Source organism: Cyprinus carpio, chromosome A9, assembly GCF_018340385.1.
Source record: "Cyprinus carpio isolate SPL01 chromosome A9, ASM1834038v1, whole genome shotgun sequence".
Lineage (NCBI taxonomy): Eukaryota > Metazoa > Chordata > Actinopteri > Cypriniformes > Cyprinidae > Cyprinus > Cyprinus carpio.
The window spans coordinates 5,220,886-5,239,197 of NC_056580.1; the positions used below are offsets into that span (position 1 = coordinate 5,220,886).

General features: G+C 39.9%; 1 protein-coding gene across 3 annotated transcripts in view; it reads left to right on the plus strand.

The window, feature by feature from the left end:
* LOC109082322 (cyclin-dependent kinase 16) overlaps positions 1–18,312 on the plus strand; it is a 73,065-nt gene that overhangs the window by 10,704 nt on the left and 44,049 nt on the right. For 2 of the 3 annotated variants that reach the window (XM_042763251.1, XM_042763250.1), the window contains exon 2: positions 6,447–6,599. The exons of the other annotated variant lie outside the window; for it this stretch is intronic. In XM_042763251.1, the coding sequence (XP_042619185.1) occupies positions 6,470–6,599 (130 nt within the window). In that variant the 5' untranslated portion in view covers positions 6,447–6,469. The remainder of the gene's footprint in view (positions 1–6,446; positions 6,600–18,312) is intronic. 3 annotated transcript variants of the gene reach the window in all.

Here is an 18,312-nt window from a genome sequence, read left to right on the forward strand (position 1 = left end):
ATTTCAAATTAATCGCATGCGTTAACGCGCTAATTTTGACAGCACTAATATATATATATATATATATATATATATATATGCGTATTAAGAGCTAAATGTTTTCATTTTGGTTCATTCTTGGTAAAAAAAAAAAATATTTAAATTTGCAGAGCGAAATGAGAACGGTCCAGTATTTAGAAATAATTCTTATTAACTCTGCTATTATTCTTGATTTTTCAAACTGCTAACACATTTTCGAATTATGCCTTTACTGTGTGACCAATAATTGAGTATTATCTGTTTAAGCTGTTTGATCACGCTGGTGCCTCACGCGCACATATTTATTGGAAACAGTCTTTCACCGTGCCATTCGGTGTGAGCAGCGGTCCACTTTGGCATATTTTTTTTCATTATGATTTTTTTCTGTCGATACTGAAACACGTGTGAACTACAACGTCTATTTTTCCTAATGAATAATAGTTTAGCTTCAAATGGGCAACATCATGAATATGGAAACGTTTGGATTTTTTTTTTTTTTTATTTGTTTATATCTAAGCCTATATTATTATATACTGCAATTATATTTATCCATTAGAATTATATATTTTTAATTCTTGTTCTGTTCTGAATTTTAAGGATTTGTTGTAAAGTGAAGGGAACTAAAAATATCCTGTTGGCACATTATAACATTATTAGGCCTGCCGTTATTATTTCTGAATGTAATAAAATGTGACTTATACATGACTTATATTTTTTCCTCTCAAAAACGTAATTTATTTTTAGCGTGTTTCTAAAAAACATGCAGCAAATGAAAATAGCCGATTAATTGGTTAAAATGTGTTACTGTGGGTTAACAAATTTACATTATAGTATACTTAGCAACAGAGTCTGGGCCTAATCTAGGCTATGTTGTTAACTATTTACAAGTTTCGTGTATGTTTTTGTCCAGCTTTTTTTTCCCATTGCATCTGAAAATTACTTTAAGAAACAAAAAAAGGCTCCTCCCCCCTAAAAATTGTGCATGCACATTCACTTTGTGTGCTCTGGCACTGAACCTGCCTCCCACGTTGCTCAGCTGCAGACGATTTAAAAATGTTTGATATTAAGGTTGTTGTCCCATTTTATACAGGAATTGTTAATTAAAAAAAAAAACTAATTATATTGTTAGTTTCACGGTAACATGCAATCAAGGTCTTCAGATACAATGTAAGACACAAGTTCATTTAGGCTATTTAACATGCACTGTGACATTTTCACTCGTTTCAACTTATAAACTCCTTAAGATTTTAAAGTCAGTTTAATAGTATTGAGATTCAAGTTGAATCTAGTATAAAAAGGTTTTAATTGCTTAAATTATTTCTATGAATTAAAGTAGCCTAACTTAAAAATATGTTATCATGACTTTTTCATCATATCATTTTTTTCAGTGTGATATGATATGATTCACTGAGCTGTATTCATTTTCCATTTCGGAAACCACTTTTTTCTTTTTTAAATCTATTAATCGCTCACATATCTCCTACAACTGAGGTTTTTTTTTTTTTTTTGAGGAAGGTGTCACTGTTTGGGGGGGGGGGGGGGGGGTTGTCAAAAGATAATTATATCATCATTAGGCGAATTAACTTCAGAAATGGAAAATAATTTTTTTATGTCATACAAAAAGTGCCATCGGCCTGAGTAAATTTTACCATTATAGAATTGGGACTTTACAAGGGTAGTACATTAGGAGGTGAAAATACTGAACAGTATTTATTACAACTGAAGGTCTATGAAACATTAGTCAATAAAGCATTTTTTTAAACAATGGCACTTAAAGTTTTGAACTAAACTATTATTTCAACCATATAGCCTGTGAATAAATAAAATGCATACTTTTCAATGAAAGAACACTTAGAGAGTGTAGGTTGCTTCTGGTGTTTGGATTTGTACTTCAATATAATGAGCTCCAAGTTTAAGGATAGCCTACACTAGAGTTTTTTTTTTCTCTCTCTCTCTATTTAACAGCATTAACTTACAATGAAATATGTCTTGCTTCAGGTAGACTGAATGTTTTCCTGCCTTGCTAAATGTTGGGCTCATGATCAATGAGTTGTATTCGCTCAAACTGATTTTATAAAAACAAACCGCTGAAGGTGAACCTGGCTGCAGTTAGCGCGAGTCACGCTCGCTGTGAAGCGGGAGCAGCTGACGGAGGATTCCGTTTGGTCTTAAAGCCTTCACAAATAACAATGATTTTCGCAAAAAGAATGATTAATTATCAAATAAGAATTTTTTATTATTGTGGTCTGGTGAAAATAATAATATGGGCTGCGAGAAAATAATGAATAAAAAGAGTAGGGCTGCTGTGAGTGCAGGCAGCGCATTTCAACCCAGTAACATGAGAACACACCGTTCCTCGCAGCCAAAAACAGACCGAGTTCAGTCCAGCTGGAGGGGGCTGGGGTTTGTTCTGGGGTGCATTTCCCAAAACCATAGTTGCTAACCTGTTAGCAACTTAGTTGGTTGGCAATGGGAAATTGCATTGCAACCAACAAAGTTTCTAACTTAGTTAGCAACTATGGTTTTTGGAAACGCACCCCTGTATAGCTTGTGGGGGTTGAAATACAGGTGTGAATCTCTTGTTCTTTCATATGAACAGTGTCTTATAAGGGTTTCAAACTTGCAGAGAAGGTTTAGGCAAAGTAGGACAAATGCATCGTTTGGTTTGGCTTTTGTAATTTTTGCAACTGCATACAGAGTATTACATACAATATTATATGGCGTCTCAGAGAGAGAGACAAAGAAACTGGTGAAAGAGACGCGCATCTGCCAAAGAGACAAAAACTTCTGTTCTTAATGTATATGTTTCTTTGTAGCTACTATTTTCAGTTTTGAACTGTTTTAATTGTACGGGGCAACGCTGCAGTCGTTTTGGCAATACAAACGTAAAAATATATTGTATATAAAAATATATAAAAATATATAATTTAATATAAAGTAATAAGAAACTGTCCCGAGACGTCATGTAGGTCTAATTATTTTTAGTTTCATTATTGGGCAATTCGTTACTGATGTGACATTCGCAGTGAAAACCTGGGGCCGGATTCACAAAAATCTTGAAAAACTCTTAAGTTCTCAAATATATTCTTAAGAACATCTTATTTTTTTCTTATCTGAATGAATACATGACACACATAAACTCACACTTTATTGTCTTTTTGCACTTCCTGCAGATTACCCTAACAATCGTAAACAAGCACACTATTTTGTCGTGTTTTTGACTGGCGCTTAGCTTCATGTTTTTAATGCGGCGTGTTTTTGAACAGTTACTTTTAAAATAGTCTGTCTCAAGCTGCAGCAATATGTTTCATTCATTTTTGTGCTGTTTTTGTGCTCTCATCTGAGTGAACGCTTCCGCTATGTGTGTCCGTGCTTCTACAGCAAATGTGTCCTGCTCATTCATATGTGCTGTATACTGCCAAAGATTATGTTTTATTTATAAACTAAAATTAAAAACGTTCAATTAAAGCTCCCTATCTGACTCGTTTTAGAGTTGCTACTGAGTTTTAAAGTCAAGGAAAAGTAGCATCACACACAGGCTAATCATGACTGATCATTGTTTATATTATCAGTCATCGCTGTCACTTCAGAAAACTCATGCACATCCCTATTAATAGTCCTACTATGTATAGCTAGTGTTGTAATGCTTAAATGTAACACTTATTGAAATAACCCAATAAATTCATTAAATAATTCTTACTGTTTGGGATTTAAGACAAGTCTGGGGCTGTCCTAAATTTACGAAGTTATTTACAATGATTTGAAGAAGATTCTTTTCAAGAATTTTAATTCTTCTAAAGTTTTGTCTTAACAACAACTTTAAGAAAAAAGATGAGAATATTCTTAAGATGAATTTTTCGGAATACAAAATATTCTTAACTTTTTTCTAAAGTTCAAAAATAAGAAGAAAATGGCAGTTAAGAAGAAATTTCTTCTTAAGAATGTTTTGTGAATCCAGCCCCTGCTTAATTATTTTTGGTATTGAAGTTTTAATCAGGCTTTTTGTCCAGACGGGCAAGTAAAATTCTCTCTCACTTGCTCCTTTAAGAAAATTTACTTGTTTATCGAGTCCTGTGGTTCCCCACAGTTTACTTTGGCCCTACACATATTATAAACTGAGAATTCACTCATAGTGAAGAACTTCCAGGCAGACTACACGTTATGCAGATGTGAGCGTAGCTGTGATGTGTTTGAATGAATATATATGTATTGCGGAAATTCCCTCACCGCGACGCCCTATCCAGAACAATAAACTGCAATGTCTGTAATATACACTGAACAAAATTATAAACGCAACACTTTTGTTAGTGAGCACTTCTCCTTTGCTGAGATAATCCATCCACATCACAGGTGTGGCATATCAAGATGCTGATTAGACAGCATGATTATTGCACAGGTGTGCCTTAGGCTGGCCACAATAAAAGGCCACTCTAAAATATTTGTGAACAATATTTAAGAGGAATAGGCCTTTACGTGTACATAGAAAAAGTCTTAGATCTTTGAGTTCAGCTCATGAAAAAAAGTCCAGGTGGAAGAAGGTGATGATGAGGGAGGGAAGGAAGGCCAAGGCCACAGAATGGGAGATCATGTCATCAGTACCTGATTTTCTGTAAGGTCCTACAATTTAAACTTTTCTTGTGACCATGAGAAAATAATGTTATTCCTGTTATTCCTGTAACATAGATGACATTGTAAGGACACATGATCAATAAAAATTACTTAACTGTAAACATCAGACTGCAAAATATATACTTAGAGGACAAAAAATAATAAAGACAGCGGGGATTGTGGGTCAGGAAAAAATATGATGGTGATGGATTCAAAAAGTCACAGATGATTTTTGCAGTGGTAAGAATACCTGAAGTATTAAAGTGCACATAGCAATTTTTGTTATAGTAATTTACTGACACAGTACGTAGTAAGAAGTATTAATTAAATATCATATTTTACTGATGAAAATAGCGTTGTGGTGCCCAGTACTGGCTGTAGTGTAAATGCTTCTGTAGTTATTGCAGTTAGCCTAAGTGCAACAGTCTTTCTCCCTAAGGTGGATGGTGTTAGGGAACTGAGGAGCCTGAGGAAAAAAACTATTGCACAATCTTTTTGTCCTGATCTGTATGGTATGGAATTATTGTGGGATGGGAGAAGAGCAAAGAGTTTGTGGGAGGATATTTTGTGATGCTGTGGACCTTGAACACACAGCACATTTGATAAATGTCTGAAATTGTAGGGAGAGATGTTCCAGTTATTCTCTCTGCAGTTCTTACAATGCATAGCAGGGCCTTGCGAAGCATGAAGTTAATATGCTCTCAATGGTTCCTCTGTAAGACATTCAGAATGGAAGGAGGCTTGCCCTTCTTAGCCACTGCAGAAAGTGGAGACATTTCTGTGCTCTCTTGGCCAGTGAAGAGGTACTGAGGGACCAAGTTAGATTGTCTGTGATGTGCAGACCCAGAACCTTGTTGCACCTGACTGTCTCTATAGGAGACACATTGATGTGCAGTGGAAGGTCGATGCTGTGGGACTTCCTGAAATTAATGGATTATTTTTTTTTGTTTTGTTAACATTCAAGAGACAGATTGTTGTACAGGATACAGTTACAGAGGGAGGTGCTGATGTCGAGTGAGCTCAGTTTCTCTGTGAGGTTCTGAGGATTGATTGTTTTGACTGCTGAACTAAAGTCTATGAACAGCATTCTGACATAACTGTCCCTCTCCAGGTGTGAAAAGACCAGGTGAAGGGCAAAGAACACTGCAGTGTCAGTAGAGCAGTTGGGTCGGTATGCAAACTGGAGAGAGTCCAGAGAGGTGGTCAGCGTGGACAGCGTGTTTCTCATTATTAGACCCTTGAAACACTTCATAATTATTGTTATGAGTGCCACAGGGCACTAGACATTGATGTGGGTCACAGTGAACTTTTTTGGAACCTGTATGATGGTGGTGGACTTGAAGCAGACGGGAATGACAGAAAAGCTCAGGGAGTTGTTAAAGATGTTTTAGAACATCAAACCCATTAATCTGCACATTGTCTCAGCACACTGACAGGATCTTGAGGCCATGACTTCACACTGTGTGGACATGATAAAGCCTTGTGGCCTTAAAATAAAATCTTAGAGCCACAACATATTAAATTGTGATACAGCAAAACTTCAAACATCAAAAGAATCAAACATGTCTGTTGAAACTTCAGTTCTGCTAAAAGTCAAATGGTCTTTGCACTTTGCTTGATTTCACAAACGCTCTTATGCCTAAGATTTAGCATATACTTGCTCCAAAATCCCAAACCTCTTTAGCCCTGCTCAGTGACATTACATATATGATTTTTTGCATAGTATTGCATTTAAACGCTTATAAAATAGCACCCATGATGTTTTATAAGATGCAGCTATTGAATGTGCATATGTGACCTGAACTCAAAGTATCCTTTAGGTCGCGGGCAGAGTGAAGTTTTGATGGACCGCATGAAGATAATAAAAAAGCGCCTGTCCATGAGCTTGCAAAGTGTACGGCGTGTGGACGAGAGTCTCTCAGAGCTTCCTGAACATACCGGACTGGATGAGCCTCCCTTGTCACAAGACAGTGGTGAGAACAAGCTTTTACATAAACTATGCATACAAACACATTCACACACTCATTTAAAGGAAGCATTTGTACACTGAATATTGTTCACAGATATGCATGAATGCTCTTAGAAAGGATGTGTTAAAAAAGACACAAAGTGTGTTGAATTCTTACAGTTTAAGGACAACATTTAATTTGGGCAGATTCACTGTGTTAATGATTTTGCAAATATAACAATAAAAACCAGAAGTAAATAAGTAAATATCCAACACTGGACAGAACTGTTCTTTTTCCATTTCATCATTAGGCATCATGGTGGCACATAACTCCACCTTCTTATAATTTACTTATTTCCAAACTTTGTATCTTGGAGTGATGTTGATCTGGTCATCCCAAAAAAAAAAAACTGTCATCTGTCATCTTCCTTAGCATTCAGTGTTGTCTTCTTCTTCTTTAATAAATATTTTAACAAAATTATCTGAAAATGCAATCAAAAATATTTTAATGCATACCCCTAGTATCTAATAATTTTACAGAGATTTATTTAAACTGTCCTTATGATTCACTGAGGTAGTTACCTAACTGATAATAAATGATCCATTAGTGCTCTTCATGCCCCCTAAACTTTAAAAGGGACAACGTTACCTGATTTCAAGCTGGAAATAGAATAGCATTAATCCTTTACTTTGGTGGTTAAAGTGCCTCATTTTAAATATTGGCTTTCATGCAGTGTGTAATGTAGGTGTATGTTAACGTAAAGGATCTGCAAAGTTGTAAAGTTGAAAGAGCACAATAAATAAAGTTATTTTCTCCCAAAAGAAAGAAAAGACTCTGAACAGCTGAAACGATTCGTCATTACTTCGAATCACACTTCCGTTATGGCTACACGTCACAGGTAGGGATGTAACAATTCACTCAACTCACGATTCAATTCGATTCACGATTTTAATTTCTTGTTTAGAATCACGTTTTTTTTTTTTTTTTTTTTCAAAATGAGATTTAAGACAAATTATAAATTAAATGTGTAATTTTAATTGCTTGGACAAAATGCTGCACATTTCTTTGTAAAATTGAAATATAACATTATAATAATATACTAATATAGCACTTGCATATTATTGCTCTTATGTTGGTTTTGATTGCTTCTATTGTCCTTATTTGTAAGTCACTTTGGATAAATTACTAAATTTAAATATAATGTAAATGTAAATAACAAAACTAAACTGACATTTTAAAACAAACTCAAAATCAAATAAGTAAGTAACACAAATAAAATAAATCTCTACATATAAACAAAATAAGGCTTTGTCTGTGCTCTTTTCATTTAAAATTAGAGGCAACCGCTACATTTTAATCATCATCCAAACAAAGATGCAGCACACATGCACCATGAGAAGTTTTTAATCTAAATTAGATTGTATGGTTGGTTTCTGCTGTAAACGAAGCAGCGCTGCACTTATGAACTTTAATATGCATTATACAGAGGTAAGATGAAAAGAAAAAATACCATCTAAACTTTTCTAAAGACAGTAGGTTCCCCTCAGACACGGATTCATATAAACTCCTACCCCTAACTGAATCGCGATTTGTTTAGCAAACTCAACCGATTTGAATTGTCACATATTTTAATCGATTTTCAACCGGCTCACAGTTAATTGTTACATCCCTAGTCACAGGGTAACACATTTGCATAATACCAGCCTGTGTTCTACGTTGGCCCTCTGCAAACAGTTTGACCCACCCTCAAACACTGCAGCTTGTTTGTGTGGTTAACATCATGTTGAGAAGATGCTGTGTCCTATGCTGTGAAAGTAAATTTGTTTTATGCGCTTGCTCTTGAAAGATAGCTCAGTACTAGGGCTGGGCGATATGGACAAAAAGTCATATCCCGATATATTTAGGCTGAATATCGATATACGATATATATCCCGATATTTTTTCCGCAAAGTGAGAGCAAATGTTCAGTCAAAGTCAAAGCCAAATATGACGTCACAAGTAGTTTTATTGAAACCGGCCATTTCAGTGAACAGTTGCAAAATCAAATGAATAAATAGTAAACAGGTTTCTTCACCTGGTTCATAATTAAATGCTCAGCTGTTCAAATAACAATAAAATGTAAAAAAAAAAATACTGTATAACAATAGGACAGGAGTACCTTTTTTGAAATCAAAGCTCCATAAGGTGCACATTTAAATAAAAAAAAATCTTAAAAATAGCCTATAAAATAAAATAGGCCAATCTTTTTCCGAAATAAATATATTTACATGAGAAAAGTACAATATCAAAAATTTTTAGTTTTACAACTATAAAATGGCTTATTAAAATCCAATAACAGATTTTATTCTCCTTTCTAACAAATCCACAGATGCAAATAATGAACATTACAAAAGAATATGACAAACCCTAGTAACTTAAGGGCAGCATTTACATATAAAGAAAGAACAAAATAAAGTGCTCAGTTTAAGAACATTTTTTTTATTAAACATCAGCTTGAGATTACCTTTTCCTTTTTGTTAACTCAATTTCTTATCTGAACAGTCTCAACCAGTTGCACAAGAAACAGATTATCAACTCAATAAACATTTTCCCCCCTCTTTTTTTACTTTGATAAACAGTAATGCTGTCTTGAGGTAGACATTAGAAGACAGACAAGCGTGTCCTCCTTCGTTTAAAAGATTTTGTGCGAGAAACACCAGCCTGTCAACAGAATCCGGCTTCAGAGATGCTCTGTGGCAGGTCACGATATTGCCACTACAGCTGAAAACCCTTTCGGAGGGTGAACTGGTAGCTGGTACCAAGAATACTTTTTTGCCAGGTGGCTCAGAGATGGAAAAAAAACTTGATGATCCTTCCACCACTTGAGAGGATCAGTGTCACTCTCCACACTTGCGGACTGAAAGTAACTTGACAGTTCATTTTCAATAGCCCCCCTCTTGGTTGGTGCAGTGGTGGTGGCTGTGCGCTTCTTGAAGAAGCTTGCCAGTCTCTTAGCTTTTGGTGCTACTGCTGCTTCTCCATCTGCAGGCTCAGGCACAGTGGGCACACATAGGCAAGGCGGTTGACAGCTGCTCTGATCAGCCAGTAGCATCTCCACCTCCAAGACAGCTCTGTGCTTCAGTGCATCGACTTTTTCACTTGGGATGTAGGTGGCCCTGAACCAAGGATCCACAAATGAAGCCATCTCCAAAAGGTCAGTAGTGGCTGGGTCAGAATATTTGCTGTTGAGGTACTCAACAATGCTGGTCTTGATCGATTTACAAAGCTCGCTATCACCCTCTTCACATGCCAGGAGACTTTCGTTAAAAAGGTGCAGCACAGGTTTCACATATGATAGAGTGACGTACTCCTCACCTGATAAAGCATCAGTAAAGTCCTGGAGAGGTTTCAGGACCTTTTGGACTGCTTCTAGGACCTCTAAGTCCTGCCAGGTAGGGACAAGGTGCCTGGTCTTTTTGTCATTAGACAGGACTTTGGCCAGTGCTCCTTCCTGCTCCAGGACTCTCTCTATCATCTGCTGCCTGGATCCCCAGCGTGTGGCAGACTCGATTATGAGTTGGTGACTTGGCAGACCCAGCTGAATCTGGACTTCAGCAAGATGTCTCCTTTTCTTCCAGCTGTACGAAAATCAGCTTACAATTCTTTTGCACAAAGAAATGGCCCGGGTGACACGCTTGTCATTCATGCCATGTCCTGTCAGAATCATAAAAAACTATTAAACAAATGTGCTTATGCGAGAAATTTGACTCTGGTTTCACTTTAACACATTCATACAACTAATCCAAAATCAAGCTTTAGAAATATTCTACATTAATATTATTTTCTCGTTTCATAGTTTATTTTTTTAATCAACACCAGTACTAATCATAAATATCAAATATTATATTAATTTTTTTCTGAATTTTAATCATGTAAGTGATTTTTATGTAGTATTATTTTTGTATAATTTATAAATGATGACTATACTGTATGTACATTTACTCGTGTTCCGTTCTTGTTGTTGTTCTTAGTATTTAATATTTATGCTATTTTTTTTAATGATACTTCATATTTCTACTCCACTAAAAACTCCACAATGTTTAGGCATCTGTGTCAACATTAGTTTCTAGTTACTTTGCAGTTTGCTATTTTCAATCCAGAGAAAAAAAAATATAGTCTATCATAATAGCTAAATATATGTTACCTTGATGATAACAACAGGCTAACCAGCATTTTAAAGTCATAATTACCTCACCTTTACCAGCTGTAACATTAAAGTGGTAAATACATCAATGCATCACTAATTCTTATCCAATAACGGAAACCTAATAAATATGGTTCTGAAATCTACCATTCTGTATTGTAAATGATTTTACATTTAGCACTTTAAGTTTTGTGTTTTATTAATCTATTTAACCTATATTTAACAATACATACTGCATGTCAACGGACACCTGGCCAAGACAGCAGCATAAAACACAAAGTTGCAGACAGAAACACAAAGGAAAATAAGGAAAAACTAACATTTTAATATGTTTTTGATTAAAGTAAAATATCTGAATACTCCTTACAACACTGCACTCACCAATAGCCAAGTGCAGTCTGTGACCGAAACACTGCATCCTCAGCCACTCGTTCAGCTCAACCGCTTTGACGATGTTGCTCCCGTTGTCGGTTGTTATAGCAACCAGATACTTTTCTTGGAGTTTCCAGCTTGCAATTGCGTCCTGCAGGGCCTCAGCTATGTGCTCACCGGTGTGATCCTGGGGGAAATAACTTGTTTCCAGACACGCTGTTTTCATCTCCCAGTCTTGAATGAAGTGAACTGTCATGCTCATGTAAGGCTCACACGTCCTGCTCGACCACATATCGCTGGTCAACGCAAAATGGGTCACGTTAGCGGGCCGGTCAGCAAGGCTCTGTCTGATTTCAGTGTACATTTGTGGCAGTGCTTCTCGTGCAAAGTAGTTGCGACTGGGAAGCTCATATCTCGGGTCCATAGTTTTCAGTAGCTTTTGGAATCTGACTTGTTCCACAGTTGCAACGGGGACCATATCTTTAGCAATGTGATAGGACACCGCTTTAGTTATAGTACACCACTTGACACTTTTCTTTTCATAAGGCACATTGCGGAAAAATGAAGTTTGCAGTGAGCTTTGTTTCGGGGCTGGAGCTTTTTCGGGTTGTCAATGGCTTGCGGCTTTGGCTTCTGCAGCGCGCAGTTTCAAAGACTCTTTGCACTGCAGTTTGTGCCACTGTTTTAGGTGGTGAAAAAGATTTGTAGTGCTTCCACCCCTGGCTGTAACTTATTTATTGCACTCCCTACAAATAACGTGATGTTGTTGCTCATCTGATACTTTGAATCCAAACCATCTCCAAATTACTGAGCCACTGCTTTTTCTTTTACTAACCAATTCCTCTGCGCGCTCCGCAGACGTAGTTGCTTCCTCCATGTTTGTTGAAGAGTGGCTCTGTGCCCCCCCCCTCTAAGAGGAGGGGCGGTGGCGCGGGGAGCAGCGCAAATTTGAACTATATCGATATATGCGATATGGTGTAATTCCATATCGCGTCTAAAAATATATCGATATATTTTTTTATATCGATATATCGCCCAGCCCTACTCAGTACCCAGTTTATTTGAACCACCTTGCTCCACTGAATTACAGCCTGTAAGGATAATAAATAATAGATATTTATATTTTATATCGGGAGGTCAAAATACAGAACTATGGCAATGGGTGTCAGAGAGTCACAGTCACCGCAATCAACACAGTCATCAGCACCGACCTTTCACAAGATCACAATCACCTGCTTTCTAATTCCCTGCACCTGCGCAGCTCATTAAACCACCCTATATCAGTGCTCACGACTCTCATGCTCATTGTCCGGCCTACCGTTCACAACCTTGAACCTAGCCAAACTCTCTATTGACTTACCTGTGTGTTTCCTTACCTCAGACGTTCCAGTTTCTCCACTGCTCCACAAGATCCGTGCATGAAATCAAAGAACTTTCACAGCAAGCTAAGCCTTCAGAACCTTCTCCTCACGCTTCACTTACCTCTCGTCCTCACCTGGCTCACTCCATAGTCTCCTAAATAAAAATCCTTGTTTGACCTCTACCTCTGTGTTTCCAAGCCTGTGTTTGTGACAGAAGGGGGTGACGTAGTTCAGTGTGTCGGCTTTCTGCTCCAAATCTCTCTCTTCATCGTGATGTAGCCACAGAAGTTTACCACAGAGCGATCAAAGGTAGCATTTCTCATCTCCCTGTTAAGCGGTAACGCGTTGCTGTGGGCAAAAGCGATCTGGAATGGCCACACAGAGCGTGCTCGCCGCCTCGCTAATGACCTGTGTCTGTACTGTGCCTCTCCAGATCACTTCATCAAACACTGCCCCGTGAGACCTTCATGCTCATCAGTGAGTACGATTCAACTAGAGCCAGATATTTCCACATTGTCCCTTCTTCCAGTGCAACTACTTACCCCAGAATCTTTTGTTTTAGTCTCCGCTCTTGTTGACTCGGGCTCCTCTGGGAACTTCATATCCCAAGCCCTAGCTTACACCGTAAGTGGCAGCCCCGGTAGCTCCGAGTCGAAACGTTTCAGGGAAAGCTGCTTGGGCGTGGAAGGGTTAAGTATCGGGCTCCCTCTCTGAAGATGAGAATTGGATGCCTCCACGAGGAAACCATCTCATTTCTGGTACTGGAGGGACCCACGGTGGATATCATCCTGGAACGCCCCTGGCTTAACCAACATTCTCCATAGGTCAGATGGGATCCTTGTGAAATCACTTGTTGGAGCGAGACCTGTTTCGAAAACTGTATGTCCTCAGTCCCCAAGCACTCCAAGAAATCCTCACAGATTCAAGTATGTTCCACCCTCGTTGAAAGCCCTGAGCCTCTAGGGAAGTGTACGATCCCATCTGACTACCAGGCGTTCCAGGATGTGTTCAGTAATCAGGGAGCCACCCGCTTTCCACCGCACTGGCCATGGGACTGTGCAATCGATCTGCTGCCTGGAGCTAAACTCCTCAAGGGTAGAGTTTACCCCTTGTCCATCCCGTAGTGCAAGGTGATTACATCAAGGAGGCTCTCCAGCAAGGTTTCATCCAGCCATCCACATCTCCGCAACGCCACCTCAAACTTCTTCTTCGTGGGCAAAAATGATGGAGGCTTGATACCATGTATCGATTACCATGCCCTGAACTCACATATGGTGAAGCTGCCATATCCACTTCCCCTGGTCCCAGCCGCCCTCGAGGAACTCCGTGGAGCCCACATATTCTCCAGGCTGGACCTGCGGGGCACGTATAACCTCATCAGGATCCGGGCGGGCATTCATCACACCCTCAGGCCACTACAAATATCGGGTCATGCCGTATGGCCTATCAAACTCACCATCCGCTTTCCAATGCTTCATGAATGAGGTGTTCCAGGAGTTCCTCCACCAGTCTGTGATTGTCTATATCAACGACATCCTCATATACTCCTGAAACCTGGCTAAATATCGCCACCACGTTACGCAGGTCCTTCAGCGGCCCAGAGAACATCACCTATATCTGAAGTTGGAGAAATGTGAATTCCATTGCTCCACAGAACAGTTCCTCAGACACAACATCAGCCCCGATGGTATCCAAATGGACCAGGGAAATGTAACTGCCATTCAGCAATGGCCGCTTCCACAGTCAATGAAGGAACAACAGCGTTTCCTAGGATTTGCCAACTTCCATAGATGATTCTTTCACCTGTTCAGTCGAGTCACAGCGCCCCTTACCTCCATGCTATGCGGCAAGCCTAAGTCTCTGTCCTGGAACCCCGATGCCCACGAAGCCTTCCACCACCTGAAGGAAGCGTTCAGCACAGCCCCCATCCTTTGTCAAGCGGATCCTCAAGTCCCCTTTGTAGTCGAAGTGGAAGCCTCGACCACCAGAGTTGGGGCCGTGCTATCACAGTACCATGGTGGGCCTCCATCCTTGCACATACTTCTCCCGGAAGCTGACCGCTGCAGAGCAAAACTATGATATAGGAAACTGGGAATTGCTGCCAATCAAGTTAGCCCTGGAGGAGTGGCATCACTGACTGGAGGGAGCCTCTTTCCCATTCACCATCATAACCGACCACAAGAACCTACAGTACAAAAGAGATGCACAACGCCTAAACTCCCGTCAAGCCCGCTGGGCCCTGTTCTTCACACGCTTCCATTTCATCATCACCTACCGTCCCGGAAACCAAAACCCCAAGGCAGATGCACTCTCCTGTTTACCCTCAGGTCCCTCAAGACCTCATTTTCAGCTCTGTCCAATAGGAGCTCACCGATCTCATCCATGACGCCACCCACAACGAGCCAGCTCCGCAGGGAGGCCCAGAAGGGAAAAAATTTGTTCCATTCTCCCAGCGATTATCCCTTCTGGGCTCAGTTAATGAAGTACTGGGTTCTGGACACCCAGGCAGCCAGCGAACCCTCTCGCTCATTCAAGCTCGGTACTGGTGGCCCAGTATGGCCAAGGATGTCATCAGGTACATCCGCAGCTGCTCAGTCTGTGCCATGTTGAAGTCCCCTCGCAATCTTCCATCTGGCAAACTGGTTCCCCTGCCTTTTCCCCAAAGACCCTGGTCTCACATCGGAGTGGACTTTGATCTCCCAAATTCGGAAGGCCACACGTGTGTGCTTGTGGTCGTGTTTCTCCAAGGCATGCAAGTTGATACCCCTAAAAGGCCTTCCCACTGCCCTTGAGACCACAGAGAGTCTCTTTCACCATGTGTTCCGAAATTACGGCTTACCAGGGGATATTGTCTCAGGCCGGGGTCCCCAGTTCATTTCACATGTGTGGAATGCAGTCTTTCAGCTCCTAGGAATTACAGTCAGCTTATCTTCCAGATACCACCACCAGACAAGTGACCAGACTGAGCGAAAGATCCAAGAACTCAGACGATACCTTCGGTCATACTACTCAGATGGTCAGCACAGCTGGAGCTGCTTCCTCCCCTTGGCCGAATATGCCCAAAATTCCCACAGGCAATCCACACCATTTCAATGCATACTCGGTTACCAGCCCCCGCTTCTCCCCTTGATGGAGCGAGAGAGTATGGGTAGCAGCACACATACATCTCCAGCATGCAGTGCGGAGGCACAAATTTTTTGCAGATGTCCGTCGGTCAGACCCCCCTCATTTCCAGCCAGGTGATCAGGTCTGGCTATTGACCTGAGTCCTCCGCCTCCACCTGCCATGCAAGAAGCAGAGTTCCCACTACATAGGTCCCTTTCCGATACAGAGGCATGTTAATGACGTCACATATCAACTCCAACTCCCGGCAAGTTACAAAATATATCCCACGTTCCACGTCTCACTCCTAAAATCTGTCTCACCTTCCATCACAGGATTCCCCGAAACGGATGCACCTCCTCCCCCAGAGTTTTTGGAAGAGGCTGCAGTCTCTTGCGGCGACGGGGCGGCTGGCTTAAGTACCTGGTGGACTGGGTGGGTTATGGACCAGAGGAAAGATCCTGGGTGGCCCGTCACAATATCCTAGACCCCTTACTTCTGAAGGAATTCAATTGCAATCACCCAAATTGTCCCGCACCCAGAGGCCGTGGCCGTCCCCGTCCCCGTCACCGTGTTAGGGCATCAGGAGCCGCCCCAGGGGGAAGGGGTAATGTCAGAGAGTCACAGTCACCGCAATCAGTCATGAGTAATGATGTTCACAAGATCACAATCACCTGCTTTCTAGGTGCTTAATGAGCACCTGCCGCAGCTTTTTAAGCCTCCCTATTTTAGTGCTCATGACTCTTATGCTCATTGTCCGGTCTACCGTTCACAGCCTTGAACCTAGCCAAACTCTCTATTGACTTACCTGTGTGTTTCCTTACCTCAGATGTTCCAGTTTCTCCACCGCTCCACGAGATCCCTGAACGAAAGCAAAGAACTGTCACAGCAAGCTAAGCCTTCAAAAACCTTCTCCTCACGCTTCACTCACCTCTTGCCCTCAACTGGCTCACGCCATAGTTTCCTAATAATAACCCTTGTTTGACCTCTACCTCTGTTTCCTAGCCTGTGTTTGTGACAATGGGCTTATCATTTCTGAATGCGCTGTACACGGTCGACCAATAACAACAGACCGGGTCATCTGACCAATCAGAGCAGAGTAGGCTCAGGGAAAGGAGGGGTTTAGAGAGACTGAATCTTAGAACTGCTTTGAACTAATTATTTGAGAATCACTGGGAAACAGGATGATATTAAATGCACCCTTTTTTGACCTTGCATGAATGTAAACCTGTTGTAGGAGACTCCCAAAACAATATAAACTAACAAAAAAAAATTAATAACATTAAAAATTAAATAAAACCAACACTTTAAATAATAATAGATTGGCTCTTTCATGGACAGAATCAAACAACAAAGAGGATGGACAAAGTATAGATATTTGCTAAATGTGACATGCATTTTTTAAAATAAATGTAAACCCCTAATACCAGTTATCTGATCAGTTTAGTAGCCTGTGTGATGTTTCCAACACACATAAGACTGGCTAGGAATATTAGACCAACTAGCTTACTTCAGAAGAGGCAGATTACCTCATCAATCTAACTTGGTTAATATATTGTAAGACGATACAACTGTCAGGAGTATGGACTGTTTGTGTTGTGTTTTTCTTCCCATATGCTCCGTGACCTAGTTTTTTCCTCTCGTTTTGATTAGTCATTTGGTTCAGGTGTGTCCTCTTAATTAGGTTTAATAAGGTTTTCGCTTAAAATATGCGATCGGCAATCGGCCGGTTTTTGGTATTTTTTCGGCCGATTTTTCCGGAAATGCGACTGCGTGCACAGACTACATTGTAATCATTCGCTATCATGTCATTTGTGTGGAAGTATTTCGAAATCTGTGCCCAGGACACGGGCAGCCGTTCAGCACTGGAAGTGCAGAGCTACATGTCTGAGGCACAGATAGCAGGAAGTGAACAGCCGCCGATGTACTGGCGCACAAATAAGAGCCCCTTTCCTGCGCTCGCTGAAGCTGCGCGAGCGTACTGTACCTGTCCGCGCCCTACACAAGTGCAGACAGTGAAGGGATGTTCAGCTCAACTTCTCGCATGTTGGATGAGAAACGAAACGGACTAAACTGTGACAAAACTGAAATGCGTTTTTTTTTTTTTTTTGTAAAGTAGAACTTGCATACACGTTTTAAAAGCCAGAAGAAAACGTCAGTTCTGTATAAGATGATTTTTTTTTACCTTAAAATTACATTGACTTAATTTGATTTAAAATTCACCTGCTGTAGCACACTGAAAAAAAGTGTTTCATTCATCCAATTAAAATTTTTTAGGGTAATGATTCACATCTATATTTTTTTAAATTAAGCCAATAGTTATTTATTTTTCATTGGCTCCAGTAAAAAAAAATACAGATGTGAATCATTACCGTATTTTTTTTTTTTTTAATTGGACGAATGAAACACTTTGCATCTTTGTTTTATTCGCACCAACATGATTTTAACATTTTGGAATATTTAATTTATATAGCATACTTTTATTTAGTCTCAATGGTAAAGACCTTTTTTATTTAAAATCAAATTTAAAAATAAAAACAAATACTGAATGCTGATTAAGAAACATCTTCTTGAATGTGTGTTGATTGTGTTGTTGCCTTTAATTTCACATGGTTACCGTTAATCTTTTCATTTAAGTCCAGTTTATGTAGTTTCAACCCAATTCAAAAACAAAAGCTAAATGCTGATGTCTGTACCATCTATGTTTGTATTGAATGTA